At 42.1% G+C, this 23,692-nt stretch overlaps 1 protein-coding gene across 6 annotated transcripts in view; it reads right to left on the reverse strand.

Moving 5' to 3' along the window:
- Positions 1 to 7,855: 7,855 nt before the first annotated feature.
- Mef2a (myocyte enhancer factor 2A) overlaps positions 7,856 to 23,692 on the reverse strand; it is a 129,522-nt gene continuing 113,685 nt past the window's right edge. For 3 of the 6 annotated variants that reach the window (XM_075952890.1, XM_075952891.1, XM_075952894.1), the window contains 4 exons: positions 20,445 to 20,468; positions 16,947 to 17,073; positions 13,162 to 13,288; positions 7,856 to 11,777 (listed from right to left, as the gene is read on the reverse strand). In XM_075952890.1, coding sequence (XP_075809005.1) covers positions 11,414 to 11,777; positions 13,162 to 13,288; positions 16,947 to 17,073; positions 20,445 to 20,468 — 642 coding nt within the window. In that variant the 3' untranslated portion in view covers positions 7,856 to 11,413. The remainder of the gene's footprint in view (positions 11,778 to 13,161; positions 13,289 to 16,946; positions 17,074 to 20,444; positions 20,469 to 23,692) is intronic. The other 3 variants (XM_075952892.1, XM_075952893.1, XM_075952895.1) reach the window with 1 other exon arrangement.

A 23,692-nucleotide genomic window follows, 5' to 3' on the forward strand; every position in this document is an offset into this window, starting at 1 on the left:
AGGAAACATGACTCCCTCTTTTCATATGTGGATATTAGTAACAGAGTTAAAAGCCTTGGAGAAGATGGCAGTGGCCCATGCCGCCTGCTGGGCTCTTACTCCACACATGCCTATGTGGCCAGGGAAGGATAGACCGAGTGGTAACCAGTGCACTCTGACCTCTGTGACATGCTTCACAGTTCAGTTAGGTCTGTGGAAGGCATACCAGGGAGTTCCTTTCCTGCTAATCTGCTGCATTTTGGTGACTGGGGTGCTTTTAAAAAGGTTTTTTAAATTACGTGCATTTGTGTCTCTGCGGGGTTGTGCATGGAACTCTGGAGAGTGTAGGACCCACTGGAGCTGGAGTTATAGGCAGCTGTGAGCTGCCTGCTGTGGTGCTAATAACTACCCTGGAGTCCCATGCAAGAGCAGTAAGCCCTCTTAACAACGGAGCTGTCACTCCAGTCCGCAAGAAAGTGAATGTTTTTTTGTTTGTTTGTTTTTTGGTTTCTCGAGACAGGGTTTCTCTGTAGCTTTGGAGCCTGTCGTGGAACTTGCTCTTGTAGACCAGGCTGACCTCGAACTCACAGAGATCTGCCTGCCTCTGCCTCTGCCTCCTGAGTGCTGGGATTAAAGGCGTGCGCTACCACCGCAGGGCTAAAGTGAATGTTTTGAAGAAATAGCCCATCTCTTTGGTTGGGCATCTCTTCCTGATGAACACTAAGGAATTCTTAGTATTGGATGTGCTGACTTTACACTAGGGAGATAAGACTCCAGGCTGGGTTGTTCGCTGCCTACCTGAACAGGGGGGGGGGGGGAGCACGGACTTGACAGTCAAGTGAGTTAGAACAGGCCCCCCAGGGCTGTACCTACCCAGTAGAGAAAGCTTGAAGTGAAAGAAAGATGGCTGCAGCCAAGAGCAAAACACACTAAAGTATAACCCACGGGAGTTCCTTGTTCTTTGCCTTCAGGGCAAGCATTTTGTACAGGAAATCCCCTTGTGTGTTGGCTGGTCTTGACGGTCACCACTTTAGAGATAGAAATCTAAGAGCCTACAGCTGACAAACGGGGCTGCTGGGAGACCTGCCCCAGCTGGCAATCACAGTGTCTGTGCTCTTCCTGTCCTGTAACCTTTCTGTCCTGCTACCCACCAGCCTGCTCTGTCAGGTGAGGCTGACAGACGCTCTGCTGACCTGCATGGTGTCCAGACCCTGGGGCAGCCCGTGTCCCTGAAAGCACCAGTAGCTGTGGCTTCTCAAGGTGAGGCTGAAGGAGAGAGTGGTGGGGGAAATTAGACAATTTGGTCGGCAGGAACACTGGCCAGTGCTGCGAAGAGTCATCCAGTGCAGGGATTCAAGAACTGTGGCTACCACTGAAGTGCACCCCATTTTCCCTTTGTGGGGAGCGAGAGTGCTGGGGATTGACCCCTCCCCCCACCCTAGCATCTCTTCTTCCAGTGGGGTGCGCTCCTAGCTGGACTCCTATTTTGTTGTTTTTAGGTTTTTTAAAAATTGTGTTCATTTTACTTCTTTCCAATGGCCAGAAATCAAAGGAAAGGTTTCGCACACACACTAGGCAAGTGCTCTATCACTTAGCCACATCCCCTGGCCTAGTTCCCTCCCCCTCCTATTCGCTGGTGTAAACCTCATTGGCTGTAGACCCAGACCCCTCCCTTGTCTAAAGAGTCAGCCTGGCTTGCATTGGTAAGAGCCTCCCCTTCGCCGCTTTCCTCCTGGTGCTCAGCATGGTGGAGGAGGGGTTTCTTCATGCTCATTCCCAGTGGCTGGCTTCACCAGGCAGAGCAGGGGCACCAGGGTGGGGAAAGTGTGGCTAGGCCTGCAAGGCTAGGTGATTGCCTCCAGATGAGGACAGGTGAGGCTAGTCTCTGGTCTCTCACTGCCCCTGGAAGGCACAGCATGGTGCTGGCAGCATCAGCCCTGGGCCCCTTCCTACCCCTGCTGAAAGATGCATAAGGTTCCAGAGACTGCTCCATCAGCGCCATGGGTCACAGCAGTGCCTCTTTTTTCTTTTTCTTTTTTGTTTTTGCACTAACATAATTTCTTTTTTTAAAAAAAATTATTTATTATGTATACAATATTCTGTCTGTGTGTATGTCTGCAGGCCAGAAGAGGGCACCAGACCTCATTACAGATGGTTGTGAGCCACCATGTGGTTGCTGGGAATTGAACTCAGAACCTTTGGAAGAGCAGGCAATGCTCTTAACCACTGAGCCATCTCTCCAGCCCCCCATAATTTCTTTTATTGAAAAATATTATCAAGCTATAATATAATAGATTCAACTTAATAAAACCAGCACGGTATTGGTAGAAAACAGATGCACTGATCAATGGGATAGGATGAAGGATGCACGTAAAAATCTATAGCCACCTGAGTTTTTGACAAAGATATAAAAAAAATACATCAGAGAGAATACGCCATCTTTCAAAAATGGTGCTGCAGAGACTAGATGCATATGTATGGAAGAGTTAAACGAGGACTGTAGCTCCCACCCTGTACAAAAATCAATGCCAAATGAATCAAGGACCTCAGCATAAAACCACGAACTCAAACTGCTAAAGGAAAAAATTAGGGAGTCCATTTCAACACTTAGTCACAGTTCTTTCTGGATCGGATTCTGGTCACTCGAGAAATAAGATCAACAAACAGGATCTCATAAAACTAAGATGTTTTTGTACGGCAGAGGAAACAGTCAATTAATTAAAAAGGAAATCCCAAAAGGGAGGAAATCTTCACGAGGTGATGGAGAATTAGTGTGCAGAATATACAAAGAACCAAAAAGATAAAAAACAAACAAAAAAATCAAACATCAAAAACAAACAAAAATCATAATAAAAAATGAAACTGACCGGAGATTTCTCAAAAGAAGAAATAGAAATGGCAAGAAAACATTTATGAAAGTGTTGTCATTGTCCCCTCCCCATTATTTCATTTCTCACTTGATATCAACCGTCCCCTATTATCTTCCCTTCCCGACCCCACGGCCAATGGTCCCTTTATAACTTTCTGGTTTCTGGGGTTATTTGATAGTAGTGCCTCTTAAAACCTCTTCAGGCCTTAATGTGGTCCAGGGGAGACTTCCCCAGCTCTTCAGAAAGCATTTGGCTACTTAATTAAATAATTCAATTGATTTTGAGACAACCGTGGCCTATAATTTGCTCTGGAGAGTAGTAGGCCTGCCCTAGCCTCCTTAGGGCTGCCCCCTTCACCTCTGGCTGCGTTTGGTTATTCTAAGATAATATTTCATTGCCCTGAATAGGAAACACGTTCCTTTTTATTTCCACCCCATCCATTCGTCCACCCATATGCTTGAGTTCTTCATTAACTTTTCAGAACATCAAGAGGGGATGTGATAACCAGACAGGCCCCTGTCCCCTGTTCTCCAGATGTTGATAAACTAGGAGAGGGGATGTGATAAAGGCTCTGGGCCCCAGAGAGGGGGCTGGGTAATGTGTTAGCTGGGAGAGTCATAGTAGGTTCTCTAGATGACTTGAGCTGTTTGCTTAGCTACACTCATGGGGCAATGGGAATCAGCGACACAGTGGACAGCTGCATTTTAAGTGTGATTGAAGGACGAGAGGGCGGAACGTGGGGACTATTCCCACCAGAAACTGAGTAGCCAGGGACCTGATGTGTAGGGAGTAGAAATAGAATTTTGAGGAAATGTTGTTGGAATGTCTCAAAACGAGCCAGACACGCAACAACCTGGGTTCTACATTTAAGGACTTGGCACTATTTCAGGGAAATCAGAAGTGACTCATGGCATGAGGAGGCTACCCCCATTAAATGGAGTTTCCTTACTTACTATGTTCGTTATTCCTAATGCTTTTGTTCTTACATCTGTAAGTTCATACAGTTTCATCTGATCTGGAAAATTGCAGCCATCCTTAAATTTTCCTGATTATCCTTCTTTACCTGTAGAGAGTGGTTTGATGCTGTAAATCTCATCAAGATTACATTCATTTTTCATTCAACCTTCCTGTTTGTGTGGTTTTGATTACTCTTTCTTCTGATATCTAATAGGACATCATCACATTAAATGCATCTTTTAGGTGTTTTCAATTCCTAGAACTTTTTATACCTTCCCGTTTCCCCATCACTGAGCTCACGCTCCCAGCATGTACTAGTTGCTAAGAACTGCGTTATCTGCGTTAACCCCCACCTGCTAAGTGTATCTCCCCCACCCCTAGTTATAGATTTCAGTTTTCCTTGATGCCTGGGAATTTTTGGTTAGAGTCTAGATATGGCAATGTATTACTGGATGCTGTATTTTGCTGTCTTCTAATACACACTTCTATGCTCTACTCTGGGGTACTTAGAATCACATTGCTTCTTTTGAGGATTTCTTTGAGAGAGTGCGTGTGTGTGGTGGTGCAGTCAGGGCTTCTCTGTGCAACTTCTCTGTGCCACTGTCCTGGATCTTGCTCTGTAGATCAGGCTGGCCTTGAACTGAGAGATCCGTCTGTGTCTGCCTCCCAAGTGCTGGGATTAAAGGTGTGTTTCTCCCCTGCCTGGTTTGAGTATCTTTTTTTATGTTTTTATTTATTTTTTTTTTGGCATTTCGAAACAAGGTTTCTCTGTGTAATAGTCCTAGATGTCCTGGGACTTGCTCTGTAGACCAGGCTGGTCTCAGACTCGCAGAGACTCTGCCTCCCGAGAGATGGGATTAAACGTGTGCGCCACCACCTCCAAGCCTGAGACTTATTTCTAAATACCACACATCTGTAAATTTCTATAGGTGCAAACTGTGAACTTAAGGCAATCCACATACCAGATGCCAAAATGCTTTAAGAACAATGATGTTGGTTTCTATGAACTAACTACTCCGATGGCATGACCTTCAGATAGATCAAAGGACTTGTATACTTGTACAAAAGAAAATTAGGCTGGAAACTAAAGATTGGCTCTCAATGCCGGCTAAGTGGGAGATGTGAATCAGGAACAGGGTACCAAAACGACATTTCTCCGAGATCCTTCTGTGCAGCTCGTAGAGAAGGAGCAATGGAAGAATATTTGCTTAGTATGTACAAGGTCTGGGTACAATCCCCAACGCTGCCCTCCAAAAGGTTAGGATGCCATTCGCAAATCCAAATCACGAATCCATAAATGAAGCTAACTATGAGGGAAGAAGGGCACACAAAATAAACCAAAACACCTACAGGCGAGCCCAACTCTGCAACAAGAAAAGCCTAACCAAAGGGGCAGGAACAAAGCAACTGCTGGGCATTATCTTGATTGGATAATGTAAAGCTAGGGCAAAGAACCCCAACCTCAATCTCTCACATGCTCTAATATAGCCAGCGAATGTGCATTCCCCAGGAAGGGATGGGATGGGAAATCTGCAACTAGTTTCTGTATGTACTAGAATAGAGTATGCCGGAAGACCATAGGTAAGAGCAACAAGGATGCAGCCAGGTGGACTCAGCAGCCTTAGGCATGTCTACGAGAGAGTGAGCATCCCTACAGCTTCCACTGTGCAGAGCCCAACATTGCTAACACCCCAGTAGCAATGAGAACACCGACTGTCTAGGCCTTGGTTTCAGAATGCCACTCTCTGATAAAACAAATCAATCCTTGAGGAAGCACCTGCTCCAGGGTAAGGAGAGGGAAAACACAAGTATGGAATATCTTGTGGTCCGAGAAGCAAGGGTGTGCAGAAGCCTGGACAGAAAGTGCTGGAGAAGTGGTGTGCTGACCTGATGGTGCTCCTAAAGGCCCAAACTAGAAGAGCTTGTGGAACACAATGGGATTACAACCCAGACTAAAGGACACCGCTGTCAGTCCCTAAAGATGCGACCGAGTGGGCAGGGCAGCCGCACCTGAGTTTTAATCTCCATTGATGAATATAGAAAACAGGAAGCAGCTGCACCAACAGCTGCTGAGGACAAGATGTAAAGTGGGTAAAAGTTGGAGAAACCGAGTATTCAAATTACCTGAAGATACTTACCAATTGCAAAAGGAAGACAGCAATTTAGTGACCCCAGTAAAGGGCAGCCACCAACTCCAGAACCTTCACCCCAGTGAAGGACAGCCATCTGCAGTGAGGCACACTGACACCATCAATTCCAGAACCTTCACCCCGGTGAAGGACAGCCATCTGCAGTGAGGCACACTGACACCATCAATTCCAGAACCTTCACCCCGGTGAAGGACAGCCATCTGCAGTGAGGCACACTGACACCATCAATTCCAGAACCTTCACCCCGGTGAAGGACAGCCATCTGCAGTGAGGCACACTGACACCGTCAATTCCAGAACCTTCACCCCGGTGAAGGACAGCCATCTGCAGTGAGGCACACTGACACCATCAATTCCAGAACCTTCACCCTGGTGAAGGACAGCCATCTGCAGTGAGGCACACTGACACCGTCAACTCCAGAACCTTCACCCCGGTGAAGGACAGCCATCTGCAGTGAGGCACACTGACACCATCAATTCCAGAACCTTCACCCCGGTGAAGGACAGCCATCTGCAGTGAGGCACACTGACACCATCAATTCCAGAACCTTCACCCCGGTGAAGGACAGCCATCTGCAGTGAGGCACACTGACACCATCAATTCCAGAACCTTCACCCCGGTGAAGGACAGCCATCTGCAGTGAGGCACACTGACACCGTCAATTCCAGAACCTTCACCCCGGTGAAGGACAGCCATCTGCAGTGAGGCACACTGACACCATCAATTCCAGAACCTTCACCCTGGTGAAGGACAGCCATCTGCAGTGAGGCACACTGACACCGTCAACTCCAGAACCTTCACCCCGGTGAAGGACAGCCATCTGCAGTGAGGCACACTGACACCGTCAATTCCAGAACCTTCACCCCGGTGAAGGACAGCCACCTGCAGTGAGGCACACTGACACCGTCAACTCCAGACCAACTAGGACAAATCACATTGGGTTATTCTAGCCTAGACGCAGCGCCATTAGACTATTCACCACTGGGTGGCGCTTTGCTGGGCAGGTGGCTGGGTGGGGGGGCTGCAGCCCTCCAGCTGGCACTGGGCTCTGAAAATCACTTTCTCGGCTGGTGCCACTCAGACATAAAATCAGCTTAAAACCAAGATAAAGGCTAGAACAAGCCACCCATGGGAGCTGACTAGAAAACTGCAAGTGAATTGATATTAAGTAGCTGCAGCTGCGATTAGAATATTTTTAGCCACAGGACTCGAGCAGCTTTCAAAACCTGCTAATAAGAGCCCCATTATAGCCAGCAAGCAAAACCAGTGCAGAAAAATTAACTTAATTTGACACCAAGAATGTGCTTAGCTAGGAACTGGCTCACAAGGCAAAGGAGAGGAAGAGGATATTTTTTACTGTGGGTTTGAACAACTATTTGGAGCTTCTTTGGCTTCCTGCCTCAGTTATGATCAGAAAAGTGACTAGCGGGAAGGGCCTATCGGTATGCTGTAACAGACAGCTATCCTCTTGCTGCCCCGACCTTAGTGCTGTGTGTGCAATCTGGAAAGAAACGAATCTCACACCATAAACTTTAAAGGCGAATGGGATACGACAGTGAACGCTAGCGTCTGCCCCTCAACACTTCAGGGTACTTTCTGTGAGCAGAACGAATGGATTGAACTGAGCTGCAACATAGCCAGGCTGATACTGGCAACAGATCCAGGGCTGTCTAGATGCCACAAGGGGAGACTGGGGAGCAGGGATGCCTGGTGGCCAACCCAGCACTTACTGTTCCCCTAGGCAAACAGGACAGAGTCTGGGTGTGTGGTCAAAGCCAGGCCATCTTTACTGGAGTGAGCGCAGGAGACAAACAGCTTACAACGACCTTTAGCATTGTCTTACCATTTGATAAAAACTTCACTATAATATTTATTGTATAATGAAGAAAAAACAACACATTCAGGGAAAAATTGAGATTAACTTATTTTTCTTAAAAGGTTCATCTCAAGGATGGCAACAAAGTCCAGCTTGTGCCGCCAAACGGTTTTACATGATCAAACCGTGTACAGCTTCTTTTGTGAACTGTTGACTACAAACATTTACCAAATACATAAATTCTCTTTTAAAAAAGCCATTTTAAATATAGCAAAGCAGTGTCCTCTTGCACAGCAAAGTGAAGAAAGTTTCTACAGAGAAATAAAAGGGTTACATTTGTAAAGTCTTTTTCACATTCTAATCATCTAGCTTTTTATGATCCAATGCCAGGAGTTTTCAGGCTCCGTATTTACTATGTATTTCTTGTGCGCATGATGGTTAATACAGAAATTATGTTCAAACATTATTAGTCGTCTTTACAAGTTGAAAGGAAATGGTGAAACATGTATTGTTCTTTTAGAACAAACCCCTGATTTAGTTTTGTAACACAATGGATGTGATTAGGGCTCAAAGGATGGAGTTTCGACTGGACCACCTGTGTTCACACAATGGTGACGTTCACTCTCAGCGCAGAACCACTTAGAGTTCTGAGGAAGTACAGCTGGTGGGGACTTCCTGTATCCAGTGCAAGTTAAGCTTTTTTTGTTTTTGTTTTTAATAATAAAATACGTTATCTGAAGGGATAAAATTCTCCTGTGATGGTGTCTCATACAAAACACACGAGTCTCAAAGGGTAAGAAAGTCAGTTTTAAAGCAACCCCGTCAGGTCAGTGTCCTCCCCACTCTAGGTTGGCTTCCACCGAGAGCTGTGGATGCGGATGTGTTCACACGTGAGTGTCTGGGTGAAGGATGTCAAGCCCACATGCTCCAAACCACATTGGGCACATGGGGAAAGATTAACAGTCAGATATTCAGTTCCTGAAAACGGAATACATTGTGACTTGGTCAGTGTAATTTAAATACAAACTCCGAGCCTTGTGTAGTATCACTTTAGAAAACAGTAGTTGTACTGATTATAAACCTGCATAGAAAGAAAGACTATTGAGATACAGTCAGAAAAGCCATCTCATAAGGCACACAAGAAAATAGACAGTAAATGTGACTGTGTTAACTCCTATTCCAATATACAGCACAAGTTCATGAACATGCATAAATAATAACGAAAGGGCCACTTAACACTTTCAAAGCTATAAATGGTTTACAAAGTGGTAAGTGTTTATCTTGGAAATTCAGTGTTGGGAGACTGTCTTGTTTTAATTAGGTATGACCTTATGAAGAATGTGCCTGTAAGTCGATTCAGTACATTTCAAGAAGAAAACCTCACCTTTTCTGGTAAGAGCCAAATGCTGAGACCACAGAGGAAACAAAACAGCATCCTCACTTTTTTGGCTTCTACCACGTGCCACCACACTGTCAGCGGCCCGTGCTCACCGCGGTGCGTGTACCTAGTCCCTGTGTGCTAGTCTGGAAGCCTGGCTGGTGAGCTGTCACAACAGCAGATGAGGAAACGCTGAAAGGAACACAATTTAGGGGGAAAAGCAAAATGCAAGTAAAAACTGCAGGCAGCTGCTTAACATTGTTCAATATAAAATAGCAGCCATTTAAAACCCTTTTAAAGTTTTTCAGGAAAAGGAGTATTTAAAAATCTAGGAGAAAAGATATACAGGACTTTGAATTTTGTTCATGGCACAAGCCCAGTAAACGGATCAACTTGCTATCGCCAACGAGTTGTCTCCCTGTAAGTAAGGCCTTGTTCAAAATCCAAGCTGAGGGTGGCACCAGTTTCCGTCAGGATAGCAGGAATCGTGTCACGGAGCGGCGTCGTTAGAGAGCTGCTCCCTACACGCCCTTGCCTTTCCACGGGACAGCTAAAAACCCTCGTGGATTCTGTAACCAGCTGCTTCATTCTATTTTCAGAGTCAAGGAGAAAAAGATCCCTTTCCCCACAAATATTTCCCTAATTATTTACCACTTATAAAACCTTTGTGCTCTTCTACTATTCTGCCATTTTCTCTAGTATTAGTTAAATTAGGTCATCTTTCTACTCTTTTTTTCTCTCACAAAAGGCAAGTTTTAAATAATGCCTTATAAAATCTGTTACAACACATTTTATATTTATGCAGGATGAACTTAACACCAATTTTTGCCACTTTGCTATTTATGTACACATATAAAATATATAATGATGCTCACCCCATACAGCACAAAGATTACAACAGAACATCACACATTCACCACCAGTGAGAGGAAACCCCTTTACACAATCCTTTGAAAAACTGGGCTAATAATTAAAATCCAAAGTACAGTATATTTAACAAAATAGTAAATATTAAACAGTGAATACTCTACTTAAGGACTTCGCCTTTCCCCCCAAATTGGCGGCAATCCACAAAAATATACTTTATAATCTGGTGACCATACAATACATAGGTACTTACATCAAAGGTGATAATATATTTAAGATGCTATATACACAAAGAGTTTGGCTCAACTTTTAATTTACATATAGAATAATAAGTGTTCATGGCTTTTTTTTTCCAAGGTTCTGCTTGCAAGATATTTTTGTTTTTTCTCCCCTCTTAAAATAAAACTAAAAAGTTAAAACAAGATAAAGCTATTCTCTAAAAAAAAAAAAAGTTACAACATACAGCTTTGGCTTATATAAATAATTCAGCAGAATGTGTTCAAAAGTAGTGGATATAATTTTATATATAGTCATCAATTCATTAAGGGTGTTTTCTTTCATATAAAATATACATGACCTAAAATCAGTTTCTTTAATTTTTAAAGATATGAATGTAAAAGAAACTTCTGACATATTCCAATTATAACTTAATATATTAATTTTATTTTGTTAATGCTCTATATTTCTAGGCTAGTATTTCTGAATATTTCATGCGTATGTTCTATTCTCCCTTTTTATTAGCTAAAGATCACTTCTCTGACCCAATACATTTTTTTTGCACGTGCAAAACAGTTATGTGTGGGGCTTTTATTTTATTTATTTGTTTGTTTGTTTACTATCAACAGCCCTTTCCCATGCACCCCTTTGCAATAGACCCATGCCAGGTTGGGTTACTAATATAAATGACATTTTATGTACAGTATTGCTTTCTTGGTTCCTGCTTTTCTACTGCTCTGTTCTACAAAGCACTTTTTTTTTTCTGAAGTAACTACAGTCACCGCACAATTAAATAAAACAAATAGGGGGCCCCCTAGGTTTCTGCAGGCTAATGTGGAAGAATTATATATGGGTACACGTTTCTCTGCAAAAACTGTTTATCTTACGAAACAAGTAGTCCAAGGAAGTGCCAGACTGGTCTGTGCCTACAGGGTGCTTTGTCTGCCATGTGGACACACATCTGCAGACCTACAAGGAGTTTGCAGTAAGTGCCTGATTCTGTGTATGCAACACACACCCACACATACACACACTCACACCACATACATATATATGTAAAGGGATATATATGTATGTATGTACATATAAATATATTGAACTCATGTCCTTATTCACCAATTTAAGATATGTAGGGCAGCTCACTGCAGTAACACAAAGAACAACCATGAACCAGGAAGCCTTAAGTCACCCATGTGTCCATCCTCATGCGTTTTACAGAAGGGCTTTCTCTGTCCTCAGTATTAGGGGGTCGGCCAAGCACAATGGGAGAATGGAAGTCACCCCGTGGATCCTCCCGGTCACTGCCATCATAGGAGCTGCTAGAACTGCTCAGACTGTCCACAGGGGAGCGCCCCATTTCCTGCCTGGGTTGGGGCTGTGGAGGTTGTGGAGGTGGTGGCTGTTGTTGCTGTTGTTGTTGCTGCTGCTGGAAGCCTGATGGGGTCATTCGATCCCGGGGAGGTGAAATTGGCTCTGACTTAATGTTGATGTTCTGGTTGGTGTTAATGGACAAATTTGAACCCTGAGATAACTGCCCTCCAGCCCTGTAGAAAAAAGAAAAGAGGTAAGATGGTTTGGTAGTATATATGTATAACACAACACAGCTCAGCAGACCCTGCCTGTCTGGGAAGGTTGAGGGTCTGAGATCCCATACTTCGGGAGTTTTAGTGTCTGATGCTGTCTAAAAAGAGAAGAATACAGACCTTGAATTCTGTTCGCTGCCTCCCGTCCCTTAGTATCTTCTCTACTGGGGCCCCATGACAGGCATATGTCATCTCTTCACAACAGCTAAAAGATGTAAACTGAATCATCCTCATTCTCCACAAAGCAAATAGCTTCAGAAAGGCCAGGAACCTGCTTGGGTTAGTAGTATGGGAGACGAGACTTACCTTCTATGTCTAAGCTTTAAGTCATTACAACTTATTTCTTGGGGCTTATTATTTATTTGTTTTTTTTTGTCACTACATCTCCCAATGTTGCCCAGGGTTGGTCCTCAATTCCTGAGCCTCAACCTCCTGAGCAGCTGGGTATTAGGCAGCACCAAATGCCCAGCTTTCAAATCCACCATTTTTAACACTTCCATTCAGAACAACCCTAAGGCTTCAATGGCTATATAGGCAAAACATTTCCCTAAGGTACTTGGCACTTTCACCCATAACATAATTCTCCAAGAGCACTGCTGATTGGAATCTACATGTGGGATTCTTTCACTATCCAAGTGCTGGTTCTCAGCACGGTGGGCAAGAGGCTAAGGTGTCCCAGTCCTGATCAGGTGCAAAGCAGACAGCTGGTGCAATGCTGTCCCTCTTCTGGATGCTCTCCTGGACTGGTTCCTTCTAATACTCAGGGAGCCCGGTCTCTACTGCGCACCACTGTAAATCCTCTTTGCCTCACACCATGCCCGTAATGAACAGTCTGTGTTCTGGGCTAGAAACAATCAAACGAGTCCTAAGCACAGGGAATTTGATCTTCTTTTTCCTCTACTAAGATTTAAGGAGAAAATAAAGGCATAGGCTTGAGCCCTCTTCTCCAAAGCAGAAAGAGGAAAGGGAGGCAGATGAGCTTGAGTGTTTTCAGCTGCCTTTCTTTAGGGAGCAGATTCAGGTGATGCTGGGAAGCAATGGCTTATTAATCTGCCAGTGAGAAAGAAGGGGCACACACAGGGGGCATCTAGGCCTTGGGAATCCCTTGATACCATGTTAAAAGGAAAAGTTCTGCTCTCCCAGTCCCTTAAGGAAAGCTGGGTTTGCTTAGCAACCATGCTACTGTCTATAGCTGTGTTAAGAAAATACTGGCCCCTAACACTGTGTCTACATAAACGAGAATCATGGCAGAGTTGCTCATGAGAGCCTGCAAAGCAAAAGACTCCAGCTGACAATAGAGTATGCAGGCCATGTGCACAGCCCAGGGAAATTTCCAGTTACTTACACTAGAGAGCTGAGGGCTGCTTGCCCAAGATGGTGCTGCTGCCAGGCTGAAGCCTGCCCCAGAGACAGCATTCCAGGGGAGGTGAAGCCTTGCAGAGCCGACAGGTCAGCGCTGGTCAGTGAGTAATCTACAAAAGAAGGTTCCTATTACTACAAGCCAGTCATGCTGAAGTGTTCCTCTCCAGTTATTATTCTAGATAAATATGCCCTCCCTCTGGGACCAAGAGACACACTGGACTGGTACCTGGATCAATACATCTTGATTCTAAGTAAGACAGCAGAGACAAGCTTTCTTATGTGCCAGGCTTAGAACAAAGACATTGGACTTATACCATGACACAATGCTCTACTTTTGTTTTAATGGCTCCCTTACGGCACAAATCACCTCAAGTTCATGAATATCTTTCTATGACACACAAGTCCTTTTCTACAAATGCTTCCGTCATAAATTACTGTGACCAAGGCTTAGGACATTAAATCCTGCTTAAATTAAGTCACATCAGCTCATCATTAACACTTGGGTTTTCCATTTAGTTCAGAGAAAAGGTGGCAAAGACTTCTACTTTTAACTTTCTTCTCATGTCTCAAGAAAGGTGTTTAAAGCATTTGGTTTTCATGCTGAAGTAAGGAAAAAAGAAAGACTGAATTGAGACACTGTAGTTGGCACTAAGGTTTCTAGGTGGCTATCCTTTCATACTTGACATGCCCAGAAAGTCTCAGCCATCCCCAAAGAGGCTGGATGCTTGCCCTAGGGACACTTCTAGTCCACAACTCTCTTTTGACTTCTTGGCCTGTCCAGACACCATTTGACATGTCCCACTTGGCTATCTCTACAGACACCTTAATTCTGGCACAACCTACACCAGGCTCATGTTCTCCCGAAAGCTGCTCTTCCTTTCGTGGTAATTTGCACCAACACACCAATGGCTCATACAGTGGCGTTAATCGAGTATTAAGGTTCCTTCCCCGCTGCTCTCTGACTCCACCACCATCAACAACTCAGCCTGGTCAATCCTACCTGCCACCTCTCCAGCTGGTCAGGGTTCCTGTGTGTTCACACTACTCTAGTGCAGGCTCCAGCTAGTCAGGGTTCCTGTGTGTTCACACTACTCTAGTGCAGCCTCCATAAAGAAAACTATTACTTGGACCACTAAACAACCTCTCTATGACTTACTGGCATTCAGCTAAAAAACAAAAGATTTTGTTTTTTGTTATTTTAATTATGTGTATGTGTGTCTGTGCTCATGAGTGAAAGTTCCCACACAAGCCAAAAGAGGGTGCTGGACTCGCCTGGAGCTGGAGTTACAGGCAAGTTGGGACCCACCTGCCATGGGTGCTGGGGTCCAAATTGGGGCCTCTGCAAGTTTAGCACCAAGTCTTTACCACAGAACCATCTCCTACAACCACTGGAGCCAAAATGACATTTTTGAAAGCAACAAATATGACTGTGACACTCCTGATAAACTTTCTTCTGCTTCCCAATGCTCCCAAGACAACATGAGCAATCTGTAACAGACCCAACAAATCCCCTTCTCCAGCTCAGCTCTAACTGCCCTGCCTGTGACATCCACCCTCCCTAGTAGACTCCTGCCTGTGTCCTTGCTGATAGACAGGACTTGACACAACAGGAAGGGGTCTTTTCTAGTGCTGCTTGGGTACCTATCATACATGTCCAATACATATCTTTAGAATACATTAACAACATCTTGACGCTGCAAGTGATGAGGAAGTGTCTATGGGATTCAAACTATTTTTATTTTAAAAAGAGGCTCATTCATTAATTTATTTATTTATTGCCTGGGATGTAGGCCTGACACTAAGTACATAGAGAAAGGAAAATAATATATACAATAGCATGGCAAAATTAAACAAAATAGACATTCTAAGAAGCAGAGTAAAAGTGACCTTACATGAAATGGGACTGAAGATTAGAAAGAGGCAGATGGTTTTAAGGGAGGCTGACTCCACTCATGTGCTTTAGTAATTCCTTAGAGACTTTGTAAAAATATATGTATTCAGTATTTTAAAATGCTTATAGGCATACACATTCTTTAGAAACGAATAGCATTTATAAAGATGAGTACTGCAGTAGAATTTCAAGGACACTGGAACACCTGCAATGAGACACTCAGTAGACTGCAATCTTAAGTCTGACACCCAGTCCAAACTTGGTCTTCTCAGTTTCACTCATCTGAGCATCTGACCTCTCAAGCTTCCTTCCTCCCTATCTTCTCAATTCAAGAGTGTAACTAGAAAACCCAACAGTGTGGGACTTCCTACACATGCTTACCAGCTAAGCTGTACCTGTCTCCTCATCTGGAAAAAAGTTATGTCCTTAACTCAGAATCTCTTATACACCAAGTGACTGATGGTCTGTAATAGAATTTCTATAAATGCTTACTTACGCTCTGGCCTTTTCTGGAATTAGTTCTGTGTAACACGCAAACAATGGGCTACGATTCACAGGCTACTATACATCTCAGGGACTGGGGCAGGGTCTTTTCCGTACTGGTGGCTGGGAAGGTAAAGGGCATCCCTAAGCCTTCCTTTGTCAACAAGCCCATGACAAGTTGTTGCTGTTTGAAAAGGACTAGCACTTGGAATTAAAGTGCCAATCAAATGTATAGACTGCCTGTCCCTCCAGGTAGAGCCACACAGCAGTTTTAGTGCTGGTGCCAAATCACTTACCCTGTAGTCTAAAATTAGGAGATCTCCACCACAGTCCACTTATGAGCATCATAAAAGAGTGACTTCCTTGCAGTGCAGTCTCTGGACGACCGACAAGGTGTAATTTATAGCTTTCCCAGAGCCACAGGTATTTGGCTCAGCTAGGGAGAAAGTGAAAGCACATGTGCTTCCTGCCTGCCTTAGAATGGTAAACCAGCAGGGAACCAAGTGCACACCAGTTCTCCATATGGTCCATTTGGCTAGCAGTGCCCCTCCCCCACCACTGTAATACTCAAACTTTCTTAACAGCCCTTAACAATCTTAAGAGTAGTTTAAGATGAAGTCTAAAAAACTAACGAATGAAAACCTATTCTCAGCAGCAGAAGCTGGCAGTGGGGAGAAATCAAGAAGGTGATCATTTTCATCTGCAGGTACAAAAACAGACCAAACCAGTAGCTACAGGAGGAAAACACCTTGCCTGGCACAGCAAAGCATCAGCCACACCCCTAAGGGAGCTCTGTCCTTTCCCAAAGCAGGTTTACAGTATGGAGACAATCTGATTTCAAAAGTGTGGAAGGGCAAGATACTGTATAATAAGAGGCTACATAAAAGCAGCTAAGCAAGTGGCTCCTACCATCCTTGGCTGAATGCAGGCCACACTTGACAATAGCTACTTGGTTCTTTGTCAAGAAGCAGTAAAAGGCCAGGCATTGGCCTAACACGTTTGAGAGAGGCAGGTGAATCTCTGTGAATGAGACCAGTCAGGTCTAGAACTGTTATACACACACACACACACACACACACACACACACACACACACACACACACCACCCCCCCACCACCAAAATCCTGTCGTAATAAAAAACAACAACAAAAACCCAAACTGAAATAAGACAAAGTCAAAAGCACTAAAAAGACACATTGGAGCAATAGCTTATATCTATTATCAATTCATTTTATCTAACTTTTTAAAGGTTTAGTATTTTTTAAAATATATATTTAAATTAAAAAAACCCCAGAGATAATATTCTCAATAAACATGCTAAAAAATTTAAAAAGTACATCTTATTTAGAAAATGCTAAAAACAGAGTCCAGAAAAAAGCCCAGCGATGGCTCACCAGTGTTGTAGGCTGTCGGCATTGCTGAGTACACTAGTCCCTGTGGAGGCAAGCTCGGAGTTGTCACAGACACTACAGGGGTGGCGAGAGGCTGAGCGGCTTGAGAACTGCTTATCCTTTGGGCATTCTGTGAGAAATCAGAAAAAAGATTAAGTGTAATTATATGGTATTTATGTTCAGACTGAATATTTCAAAAATAGCTTTCAATTTGAATGTGACACTTTTCACAGTTTTATGTGAATGCCATTATTTCCTGAAGCAGTGATGATATAAAAATCTTAAAGATACTAATGGGAATAACTAAATATTTAATTTTAAGATATCTGTTTTTATAGTAATCATTCATTTCCCCCTTAAAAAATACAGCATATTAATACCAGATGCATTGTCTTAAAACAGAAACTTATTTTATAGGCAATATCACTTTTGTGTGCTAGCCTAATGAGGACTTGATGTCACTGCAAGTATTGTCAGGCTACATTAAAAGTCTGTGTAGGTTTTAAAGGCTGATAGCAGTCAAAGTCATTTGAATACATGAGATTATAAATCTAAGAGTACTGGAAGCAAAACTACTTCCTTTACATCCCTTATACACTAATGTTTTAAGTTGTGACTTATTCTGCGGCCATGTCCTGGGTTCCCCTGCTTACCCTGCAGGGGACCTAGGTTTTAACAGCACATTCAGGTCTGTGTCGTTCTGACCTCCCAGCGTTTTGAAAGAAAAGGCTGTAAGTTTTTAAATAATATACTTTTCAAAGGGCTTTGAATGGAGTGCTATTAAATACTTACTGACTGACTGTATCTACATAGTATTATTTTAGCCAGGGTGGGAATAAATAAAATCAACAGTTCTTATTTTGGGGGGTGGAGTGGGGAGAGACAGGGTCTATGTAGCCCTGGCTAGCCTGAAACTTGCTACCTAGACCAGACTTGCCTTGAACTCACAGATTCATCCACCTCTGCCTCCTGACTTGGGAGATTAAAGGCCTGCATATTAAAAGCCTGGCCAAAAAGAGAGTCACCTCTTAAATGATGAAGCTGTTTAGGATAGTCCCTGTCTTCCATCATTAAGAGTATGATAGCATCAGTTTTTTTCACACTGACCTAATATGGACAAAACTCAGGGATCAGAGAACAGAAATCACTCCAGTTTGTATACAAGAAAGCTAAAGGACGACTCTAATTTGTTTTTATGAATGAAGCCATAGCCTGATGATTGTATTCTCACAACAGTAGAAGTATTGTGGTGCCCACAGGCTCTGAAGAGTCCGAATGAGACCAGAGGTTCTCTATCACTGATTTCAGAATGCCATGAGATGAATGAAGACGATCGGCTAAATGTGAATGCGGTATTTTGAAGAGAATTCTAGGTTCCAGCTTCGTTCATGGTGGTTTGTATTTTCTATAAATCATCTGAAATACTATATAACGAGTGGGTATCCTACCAGGGTTTTAGTCATCCTTTCTTATTTCTGGAGAAAAATCCCTTCCCTTCCCTAACTGTTTAATTGGTTACAGAGGGAAGTGGGACATGTCTGTCCTGCCTGGCTTCCAGTGCTCCTGCTGACAATCAAAGAGTATTAGAAAAGAGCCCACGACAGCATTCTTACAGTCCCCAGACACGCTCTGTAGTTAAAAGTTTTACATTATTGGTGATTTTAACAGACATATATATTTATATTCCTCTTATCCATAGCTATTCCACTAAATCTGTAATGAGATAAAATGATTTATGATAAAATGAGATAAAGTAAAAGTTAAAAAAAGAAAAAGGCCTCAACACAGGTCTGGGAGTTGGGCTGCACTTTGTCCTTTCACTCTGGATCAGAGCTAGCAAACAATTATTCTAGGGCATGGACCGTTTTGAGTAACTTTCTACGTTCTAGTGGACTGAATTTGTGGTTCTTTTTTGCATTTTCAACTGATTTAATTTTTAGTCTGAACTAGTTTAGAAATGTGAATGGCAACAGTTTCTGGTGATCTTTCTTATTTTTATGATTTCCACATTTCAACACATTCAGAAACTATCTCTGAGATTCTGCAGTTATGTGTTACTTCAAGGAAGACAGAAAGCCATACCCTGACATACACTGGCATGACAGGTGGAGACACATTTTCGTCTCAGCATCTAGTCAACAATGTCAATGAGCTGGTGAGGGAGGGATTTACTCTGAATTTAATTGGGTCTCAGACCAAATTAGGTGAAAAAAATATAGTGTTGAGATGGTTTGGTGTGGGCTATCCCCATTCTAGGCTTCATCTTCATGGCAACCTCCTGGTATGACTTCAAAGACGTGGGTGACACCCCATTATATGGGTTCTGCCCACCAAATCTCTGCAGCAATGTATCCCATCAATAAGTGACTTTCAGAACCACTAGAGGGCAACACAGTGTTAGATAACTAAAGAAAGCATTTGGGACAACTAGTTAAGGTTAATCAGTGGGATTTAGTATAAGATAAATTATTCCAGTTTGAACCATAATTGCAACCATTAAAGCATTTCCCCCAAAGATACTCACTGTATAATCTACCATCACATTTAGCTAATCAATGTATTTCAGATACCAATACAAAATGACATCCCAAACAAGCAAACACAGAGCAGATAACCTTATTTGAAAAGAAAACCAACTGTGCAAAACACACCAGCATGCATAAACACGTAGTAATAAGAAAATGAAACCGATGGATGCCTTTATACACCATGCTCTCATGCACTAACCTGTCCATGCTAAAACCTGAGCACTTACAAGTTTTCATTCCCCTTAAACGAGAGTCATATAATTAGCAACTCACTTGGAATGCATATGATGACAATTGTTACGTTTGGGTTTTAGTTCCCAACAAAGAGCTAAGTTACTTTTAGTCAAGTTTATTTTCCAGAAGAAAAGACAACAGAAATGCTTGTTTTGGTAAAAGCTGATTTTAAGAACCAAATATCTTCTGATAAAAAGTAAATTTGTGTATGTTAATTACAGATATTTCTTTTCGTAAACAGGGAACCCCCTTGTGGTTCAGACTGTCTCATTCAGGATGAAATAATTCCAACTCTGAAAAAGGTGACCTCACCAAAAATGATGTAATCTTTTTGAAAGAAACATAACACAAGATTCTGTGTTACAATCTGAGGGACTCTGAGGGTGAAGTCATTTTCTAAAAATACTTTAATAATTTGGAAAGCAACATAAGGTATTTTGTGTATTTCCTCAGAAGAAAAAGTTTGAGGTGTCTTGTACTCAGGGGCAGCTATTGTTTTTATATGAGTCATTTCAATATGTCTCCCCTCTGCCCCCCCCCCAAATAAAATGGACTAATATATACAATAAAGAAAAAAACTAGGGTCAGTAGTATCAGTGAATGACTTTCTTAATTAAAAATATTTGAATAGCGAAAAAAAAATCTGTGTAACAAAAACACTGATTAGATTAAAACATTTAAAATAATTAGTACTTTTCATATATTTTTCAACTCCCTTCAAGCAGGAAACCACACTCACCAACTCCAATTCCTCTTCCTCCGACTGTACTCAGCACATAAGAGGGACAAGAGAGTTAACTAAGACTGTTGGTACTTGCAACAAGATCTTTAGAAAAACATGACACGGAATTCTAGTGGCTGCTGGGAACTTTACAGAGGTTACATGCATAACAAATGTAAATTACTTGCCTCTATATTATAGCTGATTTTTTTTTTCAAAATATCAAAAGTTCTTTTAAATTCTCTAGCCAAATGCCTACTCTTGCACGGGCCTTCCTACACAGCAAATGCTCCCGGACACTTCCAAGTGCAGCGCTGTACTTACATTACACATTTTAAACCCCGCATTACTAACCCCCTGGCCATACAGTCTACATATCTGTCTCCTACCAGACTCTGCTGTTAGGAAACCGTTTGTGCTTTGCCTTCCGGTGGCCAGCACAGCATTATAAAACACAGCACATGTTTGCCAATAAATGTTCCAGTTTTGAGTAACAATATATGCTTAACACTTGTAAATCATTGTATTCACATGAATAAAACTATTGTAGGGATTAAAACCTTGCATATGAAAAAAATAAAGAGGGGTAGAAAAGTGAAATTAAAATCTACAAATAGCAAAAAATGAACATGTTTTCTTTTTTAAACATTTATGAAACATATGATAGAGACTGCTTATTGTTATTTTCCATTTTATTTAAATCAAATTTCTTCCAAGGTGAAAGTGTCCTTAGCCTCACTGATATAGAAGTCATAATTTTTTTTTTTTCCCAACACAGGGTTTCTCTGTGTAACAGCCCTAGTTGACCTGGAACTAGTTCTTGTAGACCAGGCTGGCCTCAAACTCAGAGATGTGCCTGCCTTTGCCTTCTGAGTGCTGAGATTAAAGGAGAGTGCCACCACCGCCCAGCTTAGAAGCCATAATCTTAATGCAGGTTTCTCTTCAATGAATGAGTGAAGGAGGGGGGTTGATTATTACTCAACAAAACAAGTCTTACAAACAAGTGGGTAAAATGCAGTTCAGCTATTGTCAGACTTATCATTTCAGTATCTCCAACAGACAGCAAAATAATGCCAAACTCTTGTGTGTGTAAAATACAGTGTATACTTGATCCTACAGATAGATAGAAGTTTATGAGACAAATTTTTAATTTTCCAGTTTTGTGGTTTTGTTTCTTTTTTCTTTGACTAGATGTAAATTTATTAAGCAGTTTTCAATTGTAGTTTGGATCTTTCTAGAACACGTTTCTGTGCTTTAAGTGATTTTTTTTAATTTCTGAAAGCTCCTAGCAGGTACTGCCTACTGGCAAGGTGAGCAAAAAACCATGCTAAATGACTCTTTTTAGTCAGTCATATTCTCTGTTACGCACATTTTTGTTTTACCCTGCAAAGACAGCACCTTCATACCCCTTACCCAGCTTAGCATCCCATTACTCTGAGGCTAACCTTCCAGAGAAACAGCTGAGGCTAGTGACTACTGCATTTGTAAGGCTCTGCACTTCACTAAGATTCCACCAGTATTGGTGGAATGGAACACATTAACTTTTGGAAGAATACCTGACCTTATCAAAAGGCAGGTGTCATCTTTTTATTTGACTACTAGTGATGTTAGGCTGGTTACCTAAATTAAGATAATGTCCTCCAGGATTCCCCACTATAAAAAAAAAATCACAATTTTCTCCTTTGTAAACAACACAAATTTAAGGAAATACAATTTGAGGCTATGTAAATAATGTTTCACTTTAAACTTACTGGCTTGCCTACAATTATGCTTGTGGTACTATTCTTTCTATTCTTCCAAATTTACTAATGAGATCCGCTATCTGAGGAGGAGGTGTCACATCTTTATTTATTCAACCGTATTTGTGTGAATGATGCAGTCAGCATTTCTTACTCCTTGGATTATAACCTCAAACTACTGTAATTTAAATTTTTCTAGTTTTGGCAGCTGGGATGTCTTTTCTGGAGACTGGTCCCTGCAGCCCTTTGCTAACTACATCCGTATTCCCTGGCCCCTCTGGCTCAGCTTGTGCTTCCCTACACCAGTTCTACAGCCCACCACTTCTACAAGGAGTCCTAGTCTTTGAATTAGAAAACAGTGCCACGATCACAGCACCAAGCCCACTGAGATACTAGATGACAGAACTAGAAAATACATGATGTTAAGTTATGTATATACATAGAAAATCTGTGTGATTGGTGACAGCCTGGCTCCTATGACCTCCAGTACAAATGAACCCCAAATCAACACTTTCAAGCAGGTTGAAAAATGACTTTGTACTCATTTTAAAAAGTGGACTGTGTATTTTCTATTTTTGAATTTTAAGAGTTCTTTAAAATATATTCTAGAAATAATCCCTTATCTGGATATGTGATTTGCAAATATTTTTTCTTAATTTATCACTTGTCTTTTTAATTCTTTGGATAGTGCCTTTTATAGAGAACTTTAAATTCCTGTGAATTCTAATATTTAATTTCTTTCCTTATGGATCACTGTATGGTTTTCTCCTATATTTTGCAGTTTCACATATTAACTGAGTCTATGATCCATTCTGAATTAGTTTTTACATGAAACATAAATATGAATCAAATTTCCTTATTTTTTGCAAATGGGTATTTAATTATTTCAATGCCACAAGCTAGACTAAGTACCCTTTTTCCATAGACCTGACTCAATCCCTCTGCCGAGGCCAGCTAGATGCATCCTCTAATGGTCTACTGCCTACCCTTTTGTCAACACCACATTTGGACCTGCTGAAGCATCTCTCTCTCTCTCTCTCTCTCTCTCTCTCTCTCTCTCTCTCTCTCTCTCTCTCTCTCTCTCTCTCTATTTTTCCATTCAAAAATTCACACTTCCTCCCCTCCTCCTATTCTCCTCCTGCTCCCCCATTCACCCTCCTTCCTCCCCCTCCCTCCTAGAGAGAGGGCAGGGAAAAACCAAGTAGTGTCTTTTGTATTTTAGGTCTTTCGCCTTTCCATATATATTTTAGAAATGATTTGTACTGTTTGAAATGTCAAATTCTACTTGTTCATTGTTAATATAATACAACAAACAGATTACCCATACTGGCCTTGTTCTCTGATCTTGCTAAACTCCTGGCAGGCCCTACAGACATGCACCAGGGCTGCTTGTTTGGGTGGGTTCTTCATGCTTTTCAGTATGGAAGACTGAGTCCCTTATGAACAGAAGCTGTACTTTTCTTCCTTCCCCACATTAATAAACCTTATTTTTCATTTTTAACTACACTGGTTAGGCTTCCACGAATG

This window comes from Microtus pennsylvanicus, chromosome 18 (genome assembly GCF_037038515.1).
Source record: "Microtus pennsylvanicus isolate mMicPen1 chromosome 18, mMicPen1.hap1, whole genome shotgun sequence".
Classification (NCBI taxonomy): Eukaryota; Metazoa; Chordata; class Mammalia; order Rodentia; family Cricetidae; genus Microtus; species Microtus pennsylvanicus.